We start from the raw sequence: 18,219 nt of genomic DNA on the forward strand, positions 1-18,219 counted from the left end.
TAGCCTTAAAATTTTGGAGATTAAAAATTTAGCACCTTGACTATTTTGAAACTCTGGCTAGTACTGTACTTCTCAAGAAAATGGGATTTATTCAAATTTGCTTGATTTGCCAACCATACGCTGCCATGTGAGAATGAACAAGTGGCTTTGCGGCTTGGGTTACATAGCTTTCAGCTTGCATTTGGGAGATAGAGGGTCTGAACGCCACTGCCGGCAGTCCAGAAGAAGGTTTTCCATTTTTACACCAGACAAAATTAATTAAGGCCAACGTCGCTTCCTTCCCACTCTTAGCCCTTTCCTATCTCATTGTCGCCATGAAACCTATCTCTATTGGCGCGGCATAAAGCAAATATTATTTTAAAAATTAAGAAAAGAGTCAGATGACCAAAGGACGCACTGCGTATGAAACATGATCTGTTGACATACACCATTCCTTCACTTTCTTTTGACAGCTATTCACTCTACCGTGCCCGTAAATACACTGTGATAAAATGTATGATTTAACAATTTTCATATTGTTGTAGATAATAGGTGAAAGGTGAACGAAAAACAGACATGTGACAATTTCTTAGGGACAACATTAAGTTGTTATCCAGATGTGACATTTAACCACACAGGACTGAACAAACTGGTTGCATGGCACAGGCCGTGTAGTAATGGCTCATTGTTGGTTCTCATACTGCAGACTGAGTAAGAGGAACATATCTGGTGTAAGTTACAGGCTTGAGCATAATATCATAGAATGTTTATATTACTTGAAATAAATTAGTAATACTTACTGCAGAGCCTTTCCTTTGATACTGGTACTTCTTCCGGGAACATCCGATAAACTTTCATTAAGAAAATAAATCAGATAAACTGTCGGCAAGCAGTTCATGAAATATTTAGTTATCCTGCAAGCATTCATCTCTACAGCATGCCATGCTGACAGTGGTTATTCAAGCTGCGAGACTGGTGTTTAATGGTGGTGCCACATTATTGGAAGTGAAAACAGTGTTTAGAGGAAAGCATATAAGAGTTTAATTCTGTAAATAACCCTCTTTATCACTAAACAGTAATAGGTCATAGCTGCATAGGGCTGCATTCTGTCAGGTGGGAATGATGCAGTCTTATGAAATACAGTTTGTAAAAGAAAAAAAAAATACACACACACACAAGAGTGGAGAGAAAAGTTGATGTGGTGACGACTGCTGAATGACCTCTCAGGCAAAAACACCCTCTTCTAAACACACTGATGACAGGTTGCATATTCTCGTAGTTCATTAACGATGCTTGAGTGATCGGCTACTCAAATTAATGTTTTAAAAATTTTTAATATCACTTCATTTTGCTATGTTGTGTAAAGTAGCTATAAAGTAACTGATATTAGGATGTTTTACAGGTTTCATGGTATTTATTGGCCTGCGTTTCTGATTGGTGCTGGTTTGGAGCCACCAAGGATGATCTTCTGTCATTCTCATTGGACAGTGAATGGAGAGAAAATGTCTAAATCAAAGGGAAATGTAGTACGGGTGTCCGATGCACTTGACCAGTTTACAGCAAGTGGTTTGCGGTATTTCCTTTTACGGGAAGGTGTAGCACACAATGATGGCAGTAAGTTAATAGTTAGTACATTGCTGAATATGCTTAAAATTGCAATCTTGTGTGAATTTGAATTAATCAGACCAGAGTTTCTTCTTTTTTTTCCTCAATAATTGGCAACAATGTGCTTACACATTACTTCTTCTTAGGTCCCATGCTTTCATGCATTGTTTGTTTATTGATTGAATAGTAATTGCTCCTTGTCATAATTGTTTTACGTTAAAAGTACATTTATTAGCATGTCTTGTAGTTTTGAGGAATTTTGAGGTTACTTTGTGAGATTCATAATATCTCTCTTTCAATGGATACAACTCCCAGGAAGCATTGTGACTATAGCATTATTGCAGAATACTTCTGTGACAGAAATAGTAAAGGCGTGCTTCATTCACCCAGATGGACTTGGTTCGATTCCTTGTCAGGAAATTAAAAAATTTAAGAAACAAGATTTTCACTTCTGGAGTGGCACTTGACTCTGAGGTTCACTGAGCCTACACCAAAAACCAATACCAGTTAATTTCTTGGGGCAAAGGCGGGCGGGAATAGACCCAACCACTCTCTCTCACCTAGTTCCGAGGTTAGGTATAATGGAAGACTTTACCTTCCACTCCAAGGGCCTTCATGGCCTGTTAGGTGATGACTTGGCCATTTTATAGGATATTTAAATCAAATTATCAGCGGCATAAACAGACTGGCTCAATTTCATCTGTGAAAAGGGAAAAACCATTGCAGGGAGAAAGGAAACTAGGGCAACGAATGACTGCTTTCTTCCCAGGGAAGCAAATTAAACCGAGGCTCATTGCAGTGGTGTTGGCTTGAAATTAGAGCGACATGGGGGTGAATCTGCATGTGACTTCTAGATTACTAGCAGGTGGAAGGAAAGTCTGCAAACTTCCTAACAAACACCTTTCTTACAGGAGAAATGGTCAGGAAATGCCCTTGTAGGTGCTTAGTCATCAGATTTGGACCTTTTTTATACCAATCTTCCTAAAGTCAGTCATTCTTATTGCGTCTTCTGTTATCCTGATCTCTGCCTTATCTTTCTTTACTTCTTGGATCCATTGATTGCTATTCTTGCATATGTGAACATGGTTAAAAATTAATTTTGTAAGTGTGCTGTTATCCATCCTCGTTATGTGTCCAAAGAACCTAATTCTTCTCTTTTAGTTCGCCTCCGACATCCTTTCGTTTCCTTTGTCCTTGTATGGATTCTTATTCCTCCTGTGTCTAAATTCTCCTTACTCCATTTTCAATGGTCGCCAGACTTTTCTCAGAACTTTCCTGTCCTTTTTCTTTCCTATTTCTCTTGTTTTTATACATAACATACATTATGTGGGGTAGAGACTCTTAAGCTTAATAATATAAAATTCTAGGTTTGTTTGGAAAATTATTCTTATTGTAAGTATCTTTAACAGCTGATATGCTAGTTCTATAATATTTTTTTTGCTCTTGATTTGTTTCCTTTCTTTTTTAGCCAATTGATCTGAATTGGATGGTGTTATGCATCAATTGACCAAGTTGCAAAACCAATTTTTTAAAAGATTATTGCTCATCTAGTAAAGCTACAAACATATTATAGTTCCTGCTTGTTTCCTCATTGTGGTTCCGTTGAAAATGAGTTTTGACCAAATGCCAGTCCTTCAGTCATAAAGTTGTGCATCATGATTAACTACCTTTTCTGAGTGTGATATGTGCATCAAATGACCACACAAGAGTGTGCAGTAACTTGCTCACATGGAACGCCTGTGACATAATACACCTTCAGATTAATACTGTAATTCCACTGGCACCGCAAATCAAAACTTTGAGGATAAGAAAAAAAAAAAGAATGTCTCAAAGATGTAACATAAGCCCCAAGTTTGACTTGGCAGAAACAAAGATGAAAATCTAGACAGAATCCCACTGTCAGCAGCCCTGAAGATGGTTGTCCGTGGTTTCCCATTTTCACACCAGGCAATTAAGGCCACGGCCACTTCCTTCCCACTCCTAGCCCTTTCCTATCCCATCATCGCCATAAGACCTGTCTGTGTCGGTGTGACGTAAAGCCACTAGCAAAAATTTTTATTAAGTACAGGTTTTGATTTTACTACTTGGAGATTTTTAGTGAGATGGGTTATCATGGTCTGTTATGTCTGGTTGGAAGGAGAAGCAGGACAAGGAGCTCAGGTGGTTGGGTTCTGCTTGTATCTGTTGGAAAAATATTCACACAGCCTAGGAAGTCATATTGTGGTCAGGTTCTTGTGCAGGCTAGAATCTCAGTATTCAAATTGTTCAGATTCTGAAAACAATTTTGGAGGAACACCCTACCATTGAAAAAAATTACACAAAGGGTTTTTTTTTTTTTTTTTTTTTTTCAGACCATTGTTTCCTCCTTGATGATAGCTCCTGTACTTTTGGGACATAGAACATGCTTTCAACCTACAGCAAAACCTCTATACTACATAAATGTAGTGAAAATGTGCTGAAAAAAGAACCTACTTGTACTACTCATATCACAGTTGCCCTGTAATTGAACTCTACGTATATGGGAAAAGAAACACTGTCACCGCTATTATTTATAATGACTGTGTCCTAGGAAGATGATTTGGGAATGCCTAGAAGTTACAGGTGTGCTAAACGTCCTGACTGATAAAGTAAAGATGCTCTATCAAAAATGTTTTAGCTGTGTCCAAGTAGGGGATGGAAGATTAGTTTGACTTGAAACCAAGAGAGGAGTCCACCAGCAAGAAAGTGCCTTGTCACCACTCCTATTCATAATTGTCATGGATTGGATCATAAAATTCATCAAAGAACATTACAAAGAGCCTAACACTCTGATATTTGCCGATGATGTCCTCATTTGGGGAGAAACTGAAGCAGAAGTACTGGGGAAACTGGTGTACTTGTCTTCAGAGTGACAAGTTTATAAAATATGGACTGAACATCAGTAAAACAAAAACTGTTGAAATTACCATCAACAGGAAAGGTACAGTATCAAACTTTTTCTAGAGGGAACTCAGTTACAATCTGTTCCTAGGATATATTATTTCAAAAGATAACATAATGAAGCAAGAAAATACATGATAGGACTCAAAAAGCTTCTCAATTTTATTTTCATTTGAGAAATCTAGAAATCTACTGTGGGAAGATAAAATACTCCAGAAAGCAAAACTGACCCAGTTTCATTCGTACTTCATTCCAGTTCTCACCTATGGACTCAAAACATGTATTGTACATAACAAAGCTAATAGCAAAATCCAGTCAACAGAATTAAATTAATCGGAACAATGAACCAAAAGACCAGGAAAGAAAAGATTAGAAATGAAGTAAACAAGAATGAGGCTGGCATCAAAATTCTTGTTACCAAGCTTTTAGGAAGTTGCAGGCTATAATGTTTTGGGCATGGAATGAGGATGGACAGGAGGAGAACATCAAGGAATTAATCGAAACAGACTTTCAACGTATTAGGTCGTGTTACGTACATGTAGTACGTGTTGAAGAGATGTTAAGTACAGAACAAAAATGGCCAGCCGGACACCAGTGGGATCCGAACCCACAACCTCCCGATTTTGCGTCGGTTGCTCTACCAATTGAGCTATGGTGGTCTAGGCCATCTTTGTTCTGTTTGAAAGGATCTGAGCTACAGGTCTGGCACTGCTGCTAGCATACTGTAGAGTGCGTTTAAGTCACCCGTTGTGGGGCATGTCAATGAATATTGAATTTTCACGACCGCATTGTAATCGAAACAGACTGCAATTAAGTAAGATTGGGATACACCTCAAGATATGGCAGAGTGCATCATTGATTTCAGAGATTTGTTTATATTTTCTCGCATCGAGTTAAATTTTGGAAAGGCTATTATCTTGTAAATTTATAGCGAGAAGGTTATCATTTCTCTACTGGTGCTTGAAATATGTTTTCATGATAACATATAGTTCATTAGATGACACTGTTTGAATAAGAAAACGGCAACGTTTGCCACAAAATCTGATCGACCATCCTTGGTACGGTATCTTTTTCTCGCTATGTGCACTTGCGAGATCTCTCTCCAACATTCGAAGGAGATATTGGAGTCGATCAGTAATATCCATCAACTGCCGTTCCGTGAAGAAAATAAGAAATGAAAGAGGACAACATATTTTCATAATACGTAAATAACATGGTCAATAGGAATTGTCAACTCATTAGAAATAAACAGTAAGTAAATGATCGCGTAATTTTAATTCTCTACACTGAAATTAAGTAAGAATGCGATACACCTCAGTATATAGCAGAGCGCATCACTGATTTCAAAGGTTAGATTATATTGATATGTTTTCATGGTACATACGCGGTAAAGTTAGGTTAGCTGATGCTGATTGAATAAGGGAGCTCAAGCGTTTGCCACAAAATGCGACCTTCGGTATCTTTTTCTTGCTATGTGCACCTGCGAGCTCTCTTGTCTCTGTTCCATAAAGAAAATTATAAATGAAACAGGACTACATGTTTTGTAACCACAAAGATACGCACAGGAGATGCTGTCAATTGTGTACGCTGTTTTATTTACAAATTATATACACATTGTACACACACAAACATGCAGACACTAATAAACTGCCATCTTGAACAAAACACTACGAAGAAGAAGAAGAAGAAGAAGAAGAAGAAGAAGAAGAAGAAGAAGAAGAAGACTGCTCCATTAGCATGTCAGCCGATTACCAACACGACAGAATCGCAACATGGTTTCACACACTCGGCTAACAACTTCCATTACAAGTCTCGCTAGCAACTCAATTCCAACTCCCAAGATTGCCTCTTTATATACATTGCCTGGCCAGGCTTCTAGAAAAGTATGACACAACATATTTTCTTGTATTTTCTAGTCCCTCCAATAACCTATTTACAAATGGATTGAACATTCATTAAACCTCTAATGACAAAGTGTGTTGTTCTGGACTATTACTCTATGTTGCACAACATTACATTGGATTTATGCATCATATTTACAGGTAATAATAAATTATATACTACTAATTACATGTTCTTACATTAAATAAACTCATATAAATATACATACAGCAGACATGTCGTGACATAACCGCACGTTTTGTTACGACCACTATTTATACCAAATAAAATCCGTACATAACTACGTAAATAATAATAGACGTAACAACTTCATATCCACACCTCACAAGTCATAATAATAATAATAATAATAATAATAATAATAATAATAATAATCGAGCTTGATATTTACATTATTTACCCATGGGTTAGAGAATTGTTTCCAAGTTATACCAGTCCATTACACTTGCATCAGTTTTCGTAGCAAATACATAAATAACGTGGTCGATAGCAGCTGTTAACGCTTAATTTGAATACTCTACACTGAAATTAAGTAAGAATGCAATACACCTCAAGAGATGGCAGAGCGCATCACTGATTTCAGAGCATAGTTTATATTTTCTTGTGTCTAGTTAATTTTTGGAATAATCCAATGTAAATTATTAGCAAGATGGTTATAATTTCTCTACGTGCACTTGAAATATGTTTTCATAATGCATATACGGTTAGATTAGGTGATGCTGTTTGAAGAAGAAAACTGAAACGTTTGCCACAGATGCCTCTGGAGTGATACTAGGATGTTTAAAATTGAACAGTTTGGACAAGTGGGAAGTTAACAATTTACAGTAAAAATTTTGAATGCATTGTAATTGTAGGGACTTACTGAGATTTGTTCCTCGCAATGCAGATATTGATTCCCATAGGTAACCTGAAATACTGACATGTTCTGAATTCGTTTATTCATAATTCCAATATAAATGGTCCATTATTGGACATTATACATTTTTCAGCTATCTCACTCTTGGTTGCCACCGTTTCACCCTAGTGTGCCAATTTGGGCTCATCAGTTGGTAACTAGCACTCGTACCAAGACGCATGGCTAGTGCATATGGTGGAGGCCACTGAGTAGACTACTTGGAGCCACAGGCAATGCCAGTGCACTTCGAGAGACTTTGTCTCGTTTACAAAAATTGATGCCTGCTAAGCCATCAGATGATGTAGACATTGATTTCCATAGGAAAATTGTAAAATAAAAAAATTAAAAAAAAGTGTAACTCCCCAGCTACTTCCTGCCAATATTCAGGCAGGCTTTTCTACTCAAATAGGTAACTCCCTTATGGGGCATGCAGCAATAACACCATCTATTGGAGATGAGTGGCAGCAGAAGATTCAAAATACTTCACGACAAGCAATAGTCAGTGTAACGTTACTGTGATTAATTTTATGAGTTTCTGATATTCACATTTAGTTTTCTTTTGACTCTGTAATATTAGAGCATCCAGTGTAAAGGGAGTCCTTCTTTCTCCTTTCATGACTTGCTCTTTTCTTATTCTTGAAGAGATTGTTCCACCACGATTTTTTTCTCATTTTCACATCCATCTTCACAATTTTCCTTGTCAATATGAGGTGATGACTTTGCCGGTTTTCACCTTGAGTAAGGCACGACAAAAATCACCATCAGCAGTTAACATGACTGAACAATATTTCCATGTTAGCAAGGCGCTGATATGGATGAAGCAACAAAAGCTTAAATTCATGAATATTTCTGTTATCGCCAGTACAGTAAAACTGTAAAAGACATAAATGATTAGAACTACATTCTCTATAACTTTTGTACGTAGTATTTATCACCAGGATCACTAATAACATAGATATTTGAGAATTACATTTTAGGCCTTGCCGTAAACTACCATTTCACACATTGTGAACAAAATTATTTATAGCCTAGACCATAATGCCTTATTCCCCGACATAACATACTGATTTTCATTAAATTCTGTTCAGCCATTTTCTTGTGATGTGCGTACAGACAGGTGGACGGACAGATATGATGAAAAATTAAAAGTTGCTTTTCCTTATTATTGTGGAATGGCCAATACTTAAATATCCGTCTTTTTAAATTCTGAGTAATGTACAGACAAAACTCTTACTTTATATATATTCTAGCAAGATACCCGTGCTTTGCTGCGGTTTTGAACTGAAAGTGTTTATCAAAGTGTTACATTTTGGAGAATCCACTGTCAGCTGAACCTGTAAAATACACAATCAGTTTGTACGTCAAAGGTTTTGGGGGAATGATTATTTATCTTCTGATCTAAAACTCATTTGAACCCTGTACAGAAGAATTGGAATGTAAATAATGTTATTAACTTTATGTCCCACTACTTTTACGGTTTTTGGAGATGCCGTGGTGTCGGATGGCTGAGAAATGATACAACGGATGCAGAAATTTTCTCACGGAACTGGAGTGTGTATCGTTGAGATAGGATAGAATTGGTAGGAGGGGAAGTATTCATTCTGGTGAAAGAAGAATTTGTAAGCTACGAAAAAGTTAAAGATGACAAACATGAAATTCTAGGTGTAAGGCTCATCTCTAAAGATAATAGGCAATTTGATGTCTTTGGAGTGTACAGACTGGGAAAGGGTAGCGCTAATGCTGATTCAGAATTATTTGATAAGCTACGTGGGGAAACTATATGGAAAGGGATGTGATTGTAGCGAGTGATCTCGATTTACCAAATGTCAATTGGGAAGGCAATGCGAACAACAAGAAACATGACCAACAAATGGCAAATGGGAAGACAGTTGATTCAGAAAGTAATGGAACCAACTAGAGAGAAGAAATTCTGAATATGGTGCTGGTAAAACCAGATGAGATGTATATAGAAAAACCAAAGTAATAGATGATATTAGTGATCCCGAAGCAGTTTTTGTCGTAATTAAAAATGAATGTGTTAGAAAGGAAGGTCTTAAAAGTTGGACTATTAGGCAGTACCATATATCTGATAAAACAGGCTTGAGGGAGTTTAAAAAAAAAGCAAATATGATAGGTGTAAAACGGTAAATAAAAATGTAAACAGGCTCTGGGATGGATTTAAAGCAGTTGTTGAGGAATGTGAAAACAGGTTTGTACCTTTAAAGGTACTCGTACTGGCGAGATGTAGTGTTTACAGTGCACTATGTCTTCTTGTATGGGCTATATCAAATTTGTTACTTTCATTGACCTGTCTCAGTCTCATCCTTGGCTTTGACAATATGAAAGTGACTGAGGTATGAGTGATGCTAGTAATACCATTCCTAATGCAGCCAGTCCCTGTTATGAATGGTGTGAAAATATCGCTCATAGGGTCGGTTGGTGCATACATTTCAGTGGGCTTGGCAGACTGATATGTAAGAGCAACTGCTGGCTCGGTGAGGAAAGCAACGGGAAACTACCTCACTCCTTGTTTCCCTAGTACGCCTCTTCAGTGACGCCTAGGCTATTTATGACAGCTGTTGGCGGAGCTGCAGAGGATCAAACCAGCCTTTGGGCTGATTACCCAACATACGTACATACAAGGAATGGTAAAGACCCACTATATTATAACAGGGAAGTAAAGAGACTAAGAAAAAGGTGCAGGTAGGAAAGAAATAGAGTTAGAAATGGCTGCGTAAGTAAGGAGAACTTGAAGGAACTTACTAGGAAATGGAATCTAGCAAAGAAGTCGGCTAAGGATAACATTAATGAACAAGGGGAGTGTGTATGCAGGGATCTTCAAAAGGCAGAAGTATTCAGTCAGCGGTATGTAAAGATTGTTGGTTACAAGGATAATGTGCAGATGGAGGAGGTGACTAATACTAAAGAAATAATAAAATTTACTTATGATAACAAATACATTTACATTAAGATATACAAGATGAAAACTAGAAAAGCAACTGGAATTGGTAAGATTTCTGGGGATATACTAAAGACAATGGGTTGGGATATAGTACCGTATCTGAAGTATTTGATTATTGTTTGCATGAAGGAACTATACCAAATGAATGGAGAGTTGCTCTCGTAGCCCTTGTGTATAAAGGAAAGGGTGATAGACATAAAGCAGAAAATTACAGGCTAGTCAGTTTGACATGCATTGCATGTAAGCTTTGAGAAAGCATTCTTTCTGATTATATTAGACATGTTTGCAAAATTAATAACTGGTTCAATAGAAGGCAGTTCGGGTTTAGGAAAGGTTATTCCACTGAAGCTCAGCTTGTAGGGTTCCAGCAAGATATAGCAGATATCTTGGATTCAGGAGGTCAGATGGACTGTATCATGATTGTTCTGTCTAAGGCATTTGATGGGGTGGATTGTGGGAGACTACAGGCAAAAATGAGTGCAATTGGACTGGACAAAAGAGTGACTGAATGGGTGGATATATTTCTAGAAAATAGAACTCAGAGAATTAGAGTAGGCAAAACTTTATCTGACCCTGTAATAATTAAGAGGGGGAATTCCTCAAGGCAGTATTATTGACCTTTGTTTTCTTGTATATGTATATAAATGATATGAGTAAAGAAGTGGAATCAGAGATAAGGCTTTTTGCAGATGATGTTATTCGGTATAAAGTTACAAAATTGTGAGAAGCTGCAAATTAACCTCGATAATGTTGTGAGATGGACAGTAGGCAATGGTATGATGATAAATGGGGTTAAAAGTCAGGTTGTGAGTTTCACAAATAGGAAGAATCCTCTCAGTTTTAATTACTGCGTTTATGGGGTTAAAGTTCCTTATGGGAATCATTGTAAGTACGTAGGTGTTAATATAAGGAAAGATGTTCATTGGGGTAATCACTTAAATGGGATTGTAAATAAAGGGTACAGATCTCTGCACATGGTTATGAGGATATTTAGGGGTTGTAGTAAGGATGTAAAGGAGAGGGCATGTAAGTCTCTGGTAAGACACCAACTAGAGTATGGTTCCAGTGTATGGGACCCTCACCAGATTTACTTGATTCAAGAACTGGAAAAAATCCAAAGGATAGCAGCTCGATTTGTTCTGGGTGATTTCTGACAAAAGAGTAGTGTTCTGAAAATGTTGTAAAGTTTGGGCTGGGAAGACTTGGGAGAAAGGAGACGAGCTGCTTGACTAAGGGGTATCTATAAATAACAGTAGTATGTTTTTATTATTCTCCCACCTATTCAATACAATCATCATCATCATCATCATCATCATCATCATCATTTCCCAACACCAGTTTCCCGGGTGTGGTGTACAAGCGCTCGCCATCTCCTTCTGTCTTCATACATCTTCTGATCCAGTACATCCTCCCATTTGTATCCTCTCTCCTCCACATCTGATCTTACAGTCTCTATCCAGCGTTTTCTTGGTCTTCCCTGTGGTCTTCTTCCTACGAGATTAAGGTCGAAATATTTTCTGGCAGGTCTTTCCCTGTTCATTCTCATTATGTGCCCATACCACTGAAGTCTGCGTTTCTTTATGACACTGATAATAGGAACCTGAATACCAGGTACTTTCCTATTCACTTCATTTCTGATCTTGTCCTTTCTGGTTGTTTGGTTCATGGTTCTAATGAATCTCATTTCAGTTGCTTGGACTTTGTCCTTATCAAAATGTTAAAACAAAATTAATACATTGGTGGTACATGTTTCGTCTATCAATAGTAGGCAACATCATCCATTTTTACCTTAGGAATAGATCAGGTATCTGATTGGGAATGACTTATGAATGCTGTTAAAAACTATGTCTTGTAAAATGGATTGGAGATCGTTAAACAACTATTACAATATAAAATGTGGTATACTCTTACTTAATATTTGTGTTGATATTTGAGTCTAAAAATATACAACATAGCTGGTTGGTTCTTGATAATAAAAGATGTTACAATAAAGATAAAAATCTGAAAGTACATTCCATATAATTGTCAAATGACGTGTCAAAAACTTGAGGAAAGAAGTTGAGCATTGGTAATGGTCGTTGGTTCTTGAAGTTAATAAGTATTGATTTTCATTTATATGCTTATAAATTTGAAGAATTTTCATATGGCCTGGTTCTTTTTAAGATAATATTAGTTGGAATGTTGATGCCGTAGGCTATATTGAAGTTTGTGTAGACGTCATTAGGCCATCTTCTTTAATGTAGTATTTGTGGGAAGAGTTTGTGATAGGTCTTTGTTGTTGAACGTTGTGCCATTTCACTGTTATAAGAAGTTCCGTCCGTAAGAAGGACAAAGATGGAGTCCAGGTCTCCGAGAATAATTAACGTCAAAATGTCTGATGGTACCGCGAGCGAAAGCAAAAGTATTTACCCTAGGCGCTAGAGAAAAGAATTTAGATCCAGAAGGCAGTGAAAAAGAACGAATGGGAAGATTGTTACTAACAATTATTGAAGAAAAAATAAAAAAACGAGATTGAATTGCTACTTCTAAATTAGAGTCGAAGACGGAAAGCAACTATGTCAGAGTTTAAAGAGGGTATCGACAAAAGATCATTTCAGCGGAAACAAAGAACAGATTTATTGGAAGTTGCGTCGCAAATCAAGCAGAAGATTATTAATTTCATTCCGCGAAGTCGAGCATAAACTACGACAAGCTTACGTCACGGCAGTCTCTGCTGACGTATTACTCAATATCACAATGGAAGTGGGGATCCTATAGTAACTCCTGGACAGATAAAGGAGAAAATTCTGTTCATTTCAAGTCATATAATTATACTACCCCAAGATTATTATTTGTCAAGTAGATCAACTCTTTCAAAGGAAGCAATCTTTCGCGTTAAACAAATTATCACAGCTATTCATGATGGCAATGCTAATTGATTCTGTTTGCTATTCTATTCCAACTAGTCCAAGGATGAGCACGATGTTCTAAGAAGATGATAGGCCAGACTGCCCAAATGGGTGCCGTCGGATGACGTTGCCTGCCGAGAGACGACTAAGCCCAGAGGAGAATTATGCCAGTATTTCCCATTCACCTAGGGAAATAAAAGGAAGCGTATCCGTATGTCCTGTCAGCTGGACATATGCCGACGACTGGAGCTGCTGAATTCAGATAAGTCTTACTTTTAAATTAGTGTAGTAATGTTTTATATTCATATGTAAGTGTAATATGATTTGTTAATTTATTCCGTGCGAAATAATGAAGCGACGAAAGTGGTGTATTGAATTAGAGCAAAGGTGGATAGGTAATCTTCGTATATGAATGATAAATCCATAGATAGGTAGTCAATCAGTGATGAAAGCCTACGTTCGAGATGTGATCCATGTAGTGTGAAATACTGAGTTTGTGAAGGTGACAGTGAATTATATGCTATGTCAAAGAGAGATTTAGGTATGCGTGTACATTGGTTATGACCAAAGAATGTCAAGTTAGGAACCAGCAGTAGGATATGCGTGCTAAATAGACAGATGTGTTTACAATAATTTAAGGTTATGACGGAATTAAGGTCATAATGTCGTGAAATATGTCCATGAACCGTGAGTAAAATAATAAAGGCCACGATTAAATGAAGTGGACACGTATTTAGTAAAGGAGACGGAATAAATGTTTGGAGGTATAATAATGATTATTTTAAGAGAAGTTGATATGAGATTGATAATTTAGAATGGTGGTAGTTATTGATTCTTCGCGAGTTTGAGCACGGTGATGTAGTAGTGGACTTAATGGTTTTCAAGTTGAGTTTTTACTAAGTGGAAGTGAATATGTAGCATTTATATGTACTATTTCTCTTACGAGCAAGCATGAGAAAGTTCAAGTAGGATTGGAGTGACACCTGTTGGTTAGCGTACGTACTTGGTAGTGCCAACGAAGTTTGTTAGGAGGATGAACTAAACACATGCACTGTGTCACAGATGTTTTCTAATTCTGATCTATTCTCAGGCGAAAGGAAATGTAGTAACTTCTTAGGCAACATCCTATCACTGATGACTGACTGAAAACGTATGAATTGTATTTTATGGTCGAGTCTTCGCACAATGCAGACCACCTTAGCTAGTATACTTCAGATGAGACTAGTAGAGTAGTCGTTAGAATATATATAATGTCGCACGTATGTTCAATTTAAAATAATGAGAAGATTCAGATCTTAGAATGGTATGTGGAACTTACTGGTACTGATTGAACCATTTATAAAAATTACATTAATTTAAAAGAAGACTTATCAATATTCACGCAGAAGAAGAAGAGAAGTAAGAAGCATGAATATTCAGAATTGTAAACCAGTTATTTGTAGAAATATTAGGGAACTATCCTCCCAAGTTGACATTTACAGGTATCTACTGATATGTTGTGAGACATAGGAATAATTGTAGGTCAGCAGATTAATATGAGCTCCAAGTAAGAGCCAGTAATTTAACAGAGACTTCATAGGTAACAGAGGAGAATTCCAATTCATGAGATATGGTTCTAGGCCTAAAATGCGTCCTGAATATCTTGAAACCGCCCTCAGTCTACCCTTTAGCTTGTAAGATAGCGTATTGTAAATATTTTTCTTTGCTAGGGTGCACCCAAATAAGTTTTAATTATCCCGATATGTTTTAATTACCCATACAAGTTTTGATTACTCAAATATGTTCTAAACTATTTCACAAGTTTTAATTACCCAAACATATTTAACTTAATTGCTTCAGTCTATTAATTTTTCACTTTATTTCGATTTGATCATTTCTTTAAAAGTCTAAGATGGTGAGTTCGACATCTTTGGACTTATGATTTTTAATTTGTTAATTACGAGCTGAATTATAATAAGGTTCAGTTAAATAATTGGTTTTACGGACTTCAATAATTTGCCGTATATTACATTCTGTCCTTGATTTTTGGGTCAATCAAGATTTAAGCACTTAGTGCAATAGATTTCAATAGATTCATTTTAAAGGATGACTAACTCAAATAGCATTTCTTATATAATGCATAGTGAATGTCGAACGTGTCGATTACCGGCAGATTCAAGATGAATGTCGCTTGCATATATTTTTACCCGATACTGACATTTCTTCGATTTCTCCTTATGCCAGAAATGTGGAAGTGTTGATTGAAATGTTGATATGGAGCGAGGCTAAGACAGGAAATAAATGGTTGGTTATGCATTCGGGTAGAAGAAATAGATAGACTTAACAAATTAAGGCCATGTTCGCTAGAGATGGGCGAAATAATCAGATGTTCATGCAGTTTCCTCTATTAGAAATTCTTTAGGGAGGATAGCATAACATTCGACCTTTGGATTGAAACAAGTATATAATAAATAAGATATGTAAAAATTTAAACAGTTCTTTCAAAGTGTTTCGTAGCGTAGAGACTTAGATTTAAGTTAATGAATGCTGCAACATCTTGGTAGCGTAAGAAATTCAATAAGCAACGTATGAGAGTTGTTTCTATGTGTAATTTAAGATTTCTTTGGCTCCGTATGGTATGTCTTTCTCATATTCGGAACTCATAGCCCAAATGATAGAATTATGTTAGTCAGAAGGATCGTAGTTAAGCTAGCCTGGATCTTATGCGTCCTCTCAGGGAGCCGGGAACGGCACAACGTGTTGAGGTGAGCGTACTAGTCGAAAGGGAACGTTGTTGTCAATCGGTGGGTGGCCAAGTGTGTGATGAAATTCTGTAATAAAAAGTTTTTAAAATTTAATGAAGGACCATAATGGGAATTAAGGGCCTGAATAATGGAAGTTAAATGGAAAGTGTTGAGATATTAACTTATGTTGAGGGCTTTAGAGCAACTGGCATTCGCCGAGCTCTTACTTAACGTGTTGTATTTGTGAAGTCTTGGTGGAGGGGGTTGAGCTATAGAAGGCGCGGCTAGGGACCCATTCGCTGTGCGTGAGGAGGAGTTGCTGGCAGCGGGAGAAGGGGTGGGGGTGGTGTGTGTGTTAGATTGGTGGAAGTGTTTACTGTGGCGCTAAATTTTTTATAGAAATTACTATTCAGAAGGGATGTTTTTTTAATATATTTGGAATCTGTTTGTAAAGAGGACTTTTGTTATCTATTACATCATTTAGGTTCTTGTCTTTGTTAAATTGTTGATCTAGGAAGATGTATAAGTTTTCATATTCCGTCAAGAGCTTACCTTTTTCAATTCTTTTTAAGATTTGTAAATCCTGATCTATTGTAGTAAATTTGTGACCTGTTACCTTCATGTGGTTACTCATCGCAGAGAACTTATGTTTTTGGGCGTTATAATGTTCTGCATATCTAGTTGAGAAACATCGGCCAGTTTGGCCAACATAAGAAAAATTACATACTGAGCATCTGAGTCTATATATACCTGAGCTTGAATATTTATTATTAGTTAAATTGACTGAGTTATGATTAAAAAATAAATTTTGAATTGTATTCTGCATTGTGTAAGCAATTTTTACCTCATGTTTTTTTAAGGATTGGTAATTTGATGGATTTTTGGGTTGGTAAATGTGAAATTCGCAAATTTTGGTTTGTTGGGTTTTATTGGAGAAAGGTTTGTGGTTAATTTTAATCTAACTTTATTAATGATTTTATTGATCATATCTGGATTGAACCCATTGAATCTGGCTTTTATGAAATCTAATTCATTTTTAGATTATTAGGTGAAAGAGGGATTTTTAATGCCCTGTATACTAAACTGTAAGAAGTGGCTTTTTTATGGGAATTCGAGTGCAAAGATTAGTTTTTTATAGTTATTGGAGTAAATGAAGGCTTGTGGTAAATTTGGAAATTAAATTTGTCTACAACACGCATGATTTTGATGTCTAGAAAATTGATTGAATTGTTGTTTTCGTTTTCCTTTGTGAACTTTATATTATCGTCTAAATTATTTAGAAACGTTAGGATGTTATCACTATTGTTAAGTTGTTTATCTATAATTGCTAAATTGTTGTTGACATAACAGAGCCATAAACTGAATTTGTTAATGTTTTTTTTTTAAACTATTTTGTTGTATTATAGATTGTACATGTAGATGTCCGCTAAAATGCCGGAGATTGAGTCTCCCATAGCTAAGCCTTCTTGTTTATATATTTTGTTGTTGAAAGTAAAGTAATTATTGTGTAAAACAAAACTTAGTAACTTTATGAATTCGTCTATTTCAGTTTTGCTTAATGTGCTGTTTTCGGAGAGGATATTTTGTATTATGGTAATAGTTTCGTTGACGGGTATATTTGAGTACATATTCGTGATGTAACGAACATAAAACGTGAAATGGTTGTAAATTGAATTTGTTTAGAGTTTTGCAAAGTTCAATAGAATTTATGATGGGATTTGCGTTGTGAAATTTAAAATGCTTTTTTAAGAACATGTGGAGGAAGTGAGAAGTTTTATAAGTGGGACTGTTTCTGCTATTGATTAATGGTCTGATGGGGGTATCTTTCTTGTGTATTTTAGGTAATGATCTTGCTGTAGGTAATTTCGAATTCATAGTGATCATTTTTTAATAGTCTTGTTCATTTAGTAGGAATATTGAATTTTTAAGGAGTGTGTTTAGATTGCGTTGTGTTTTTACTATGGGATCTTTATTGATTATTGTGTAAGTTTTATCGGAGGATTTTTTTTTTTTTTTTTTTTTTTTTTTTTTTTTTTTTTTTTTGTAGTCTTGTTTATTCATTAAAACTGTTGTATTGCCCTTATCAGCCTTTGTTACTATGACATTATTGTTGTTAATTTTAGTTTTAAGTTTTGTTTTGAAAAGTTAGAATTATTGTTAGTTATTTTATCATTGACGAGTGTAGGTATTTTCTTTTTTATTTCATATTTTACATCATTTTGTTTCTGTAAGGGAATCTGTTTGTTAATATTAGATTCGGTCTCGGCGATGGTGGTGATTACATCTTCGATCTTTTGTGGATTAATCCAGTTATATTTTATGCCTTTCTTGAGGAGATCCATTTCA

At 36.2% G+C, this 18,219-nt stretch overlaps 1 protein-coding gene and 1 non-coding gene across 2 annotated transcripts in view; one reads left to right on the top strand and one right to left on the bottom strand.

Moving 5' to 3' along the window:
• MetRS-m (Methionyl-tRNA synthetase, mitochondrial) overlaps positions 1–18,219 on the top strand; it is a 120,807-nt gene that overhangs the window by 74,010 nt on the left and 28,578 nt on the right. The window contains exon 5 of the mRNA XM_067151347.2: positions 1,382–1,593. Coding sequence (XP_067007448.2) covers positions 1,382–1,593 — 212 coding nt within the window. The remainder of the gene's footprint in view (positions 1–1,381; positions 1,594–18,219) is intronic.
• Positions 5,090–5,163, bottom strand: TRNAL-CAA (transfer RNA leucine (anticodon CAA)). Its single transcript has one exon. It is a non-coding gene; the product is annotated as a tRNA-Leu (tRNA).

The sequence above is a fragment of the Anabrus simplex genome, chromosome 7 (assembly GCF_040414725.1).
Source record: "Anabrus simplex isolate iqAnaSimp1 chromosome 7, ASM4041472v1, whole genome shotgun sequence".
In the NCBI taxonomy this organism is placed as follows: domain Eukaryota; kingdom Metazoa; phylum Arthropoda; class Insecta; order Orthoptera; family Tettigoniidae; genus Anabrus; species Anabrus simplex.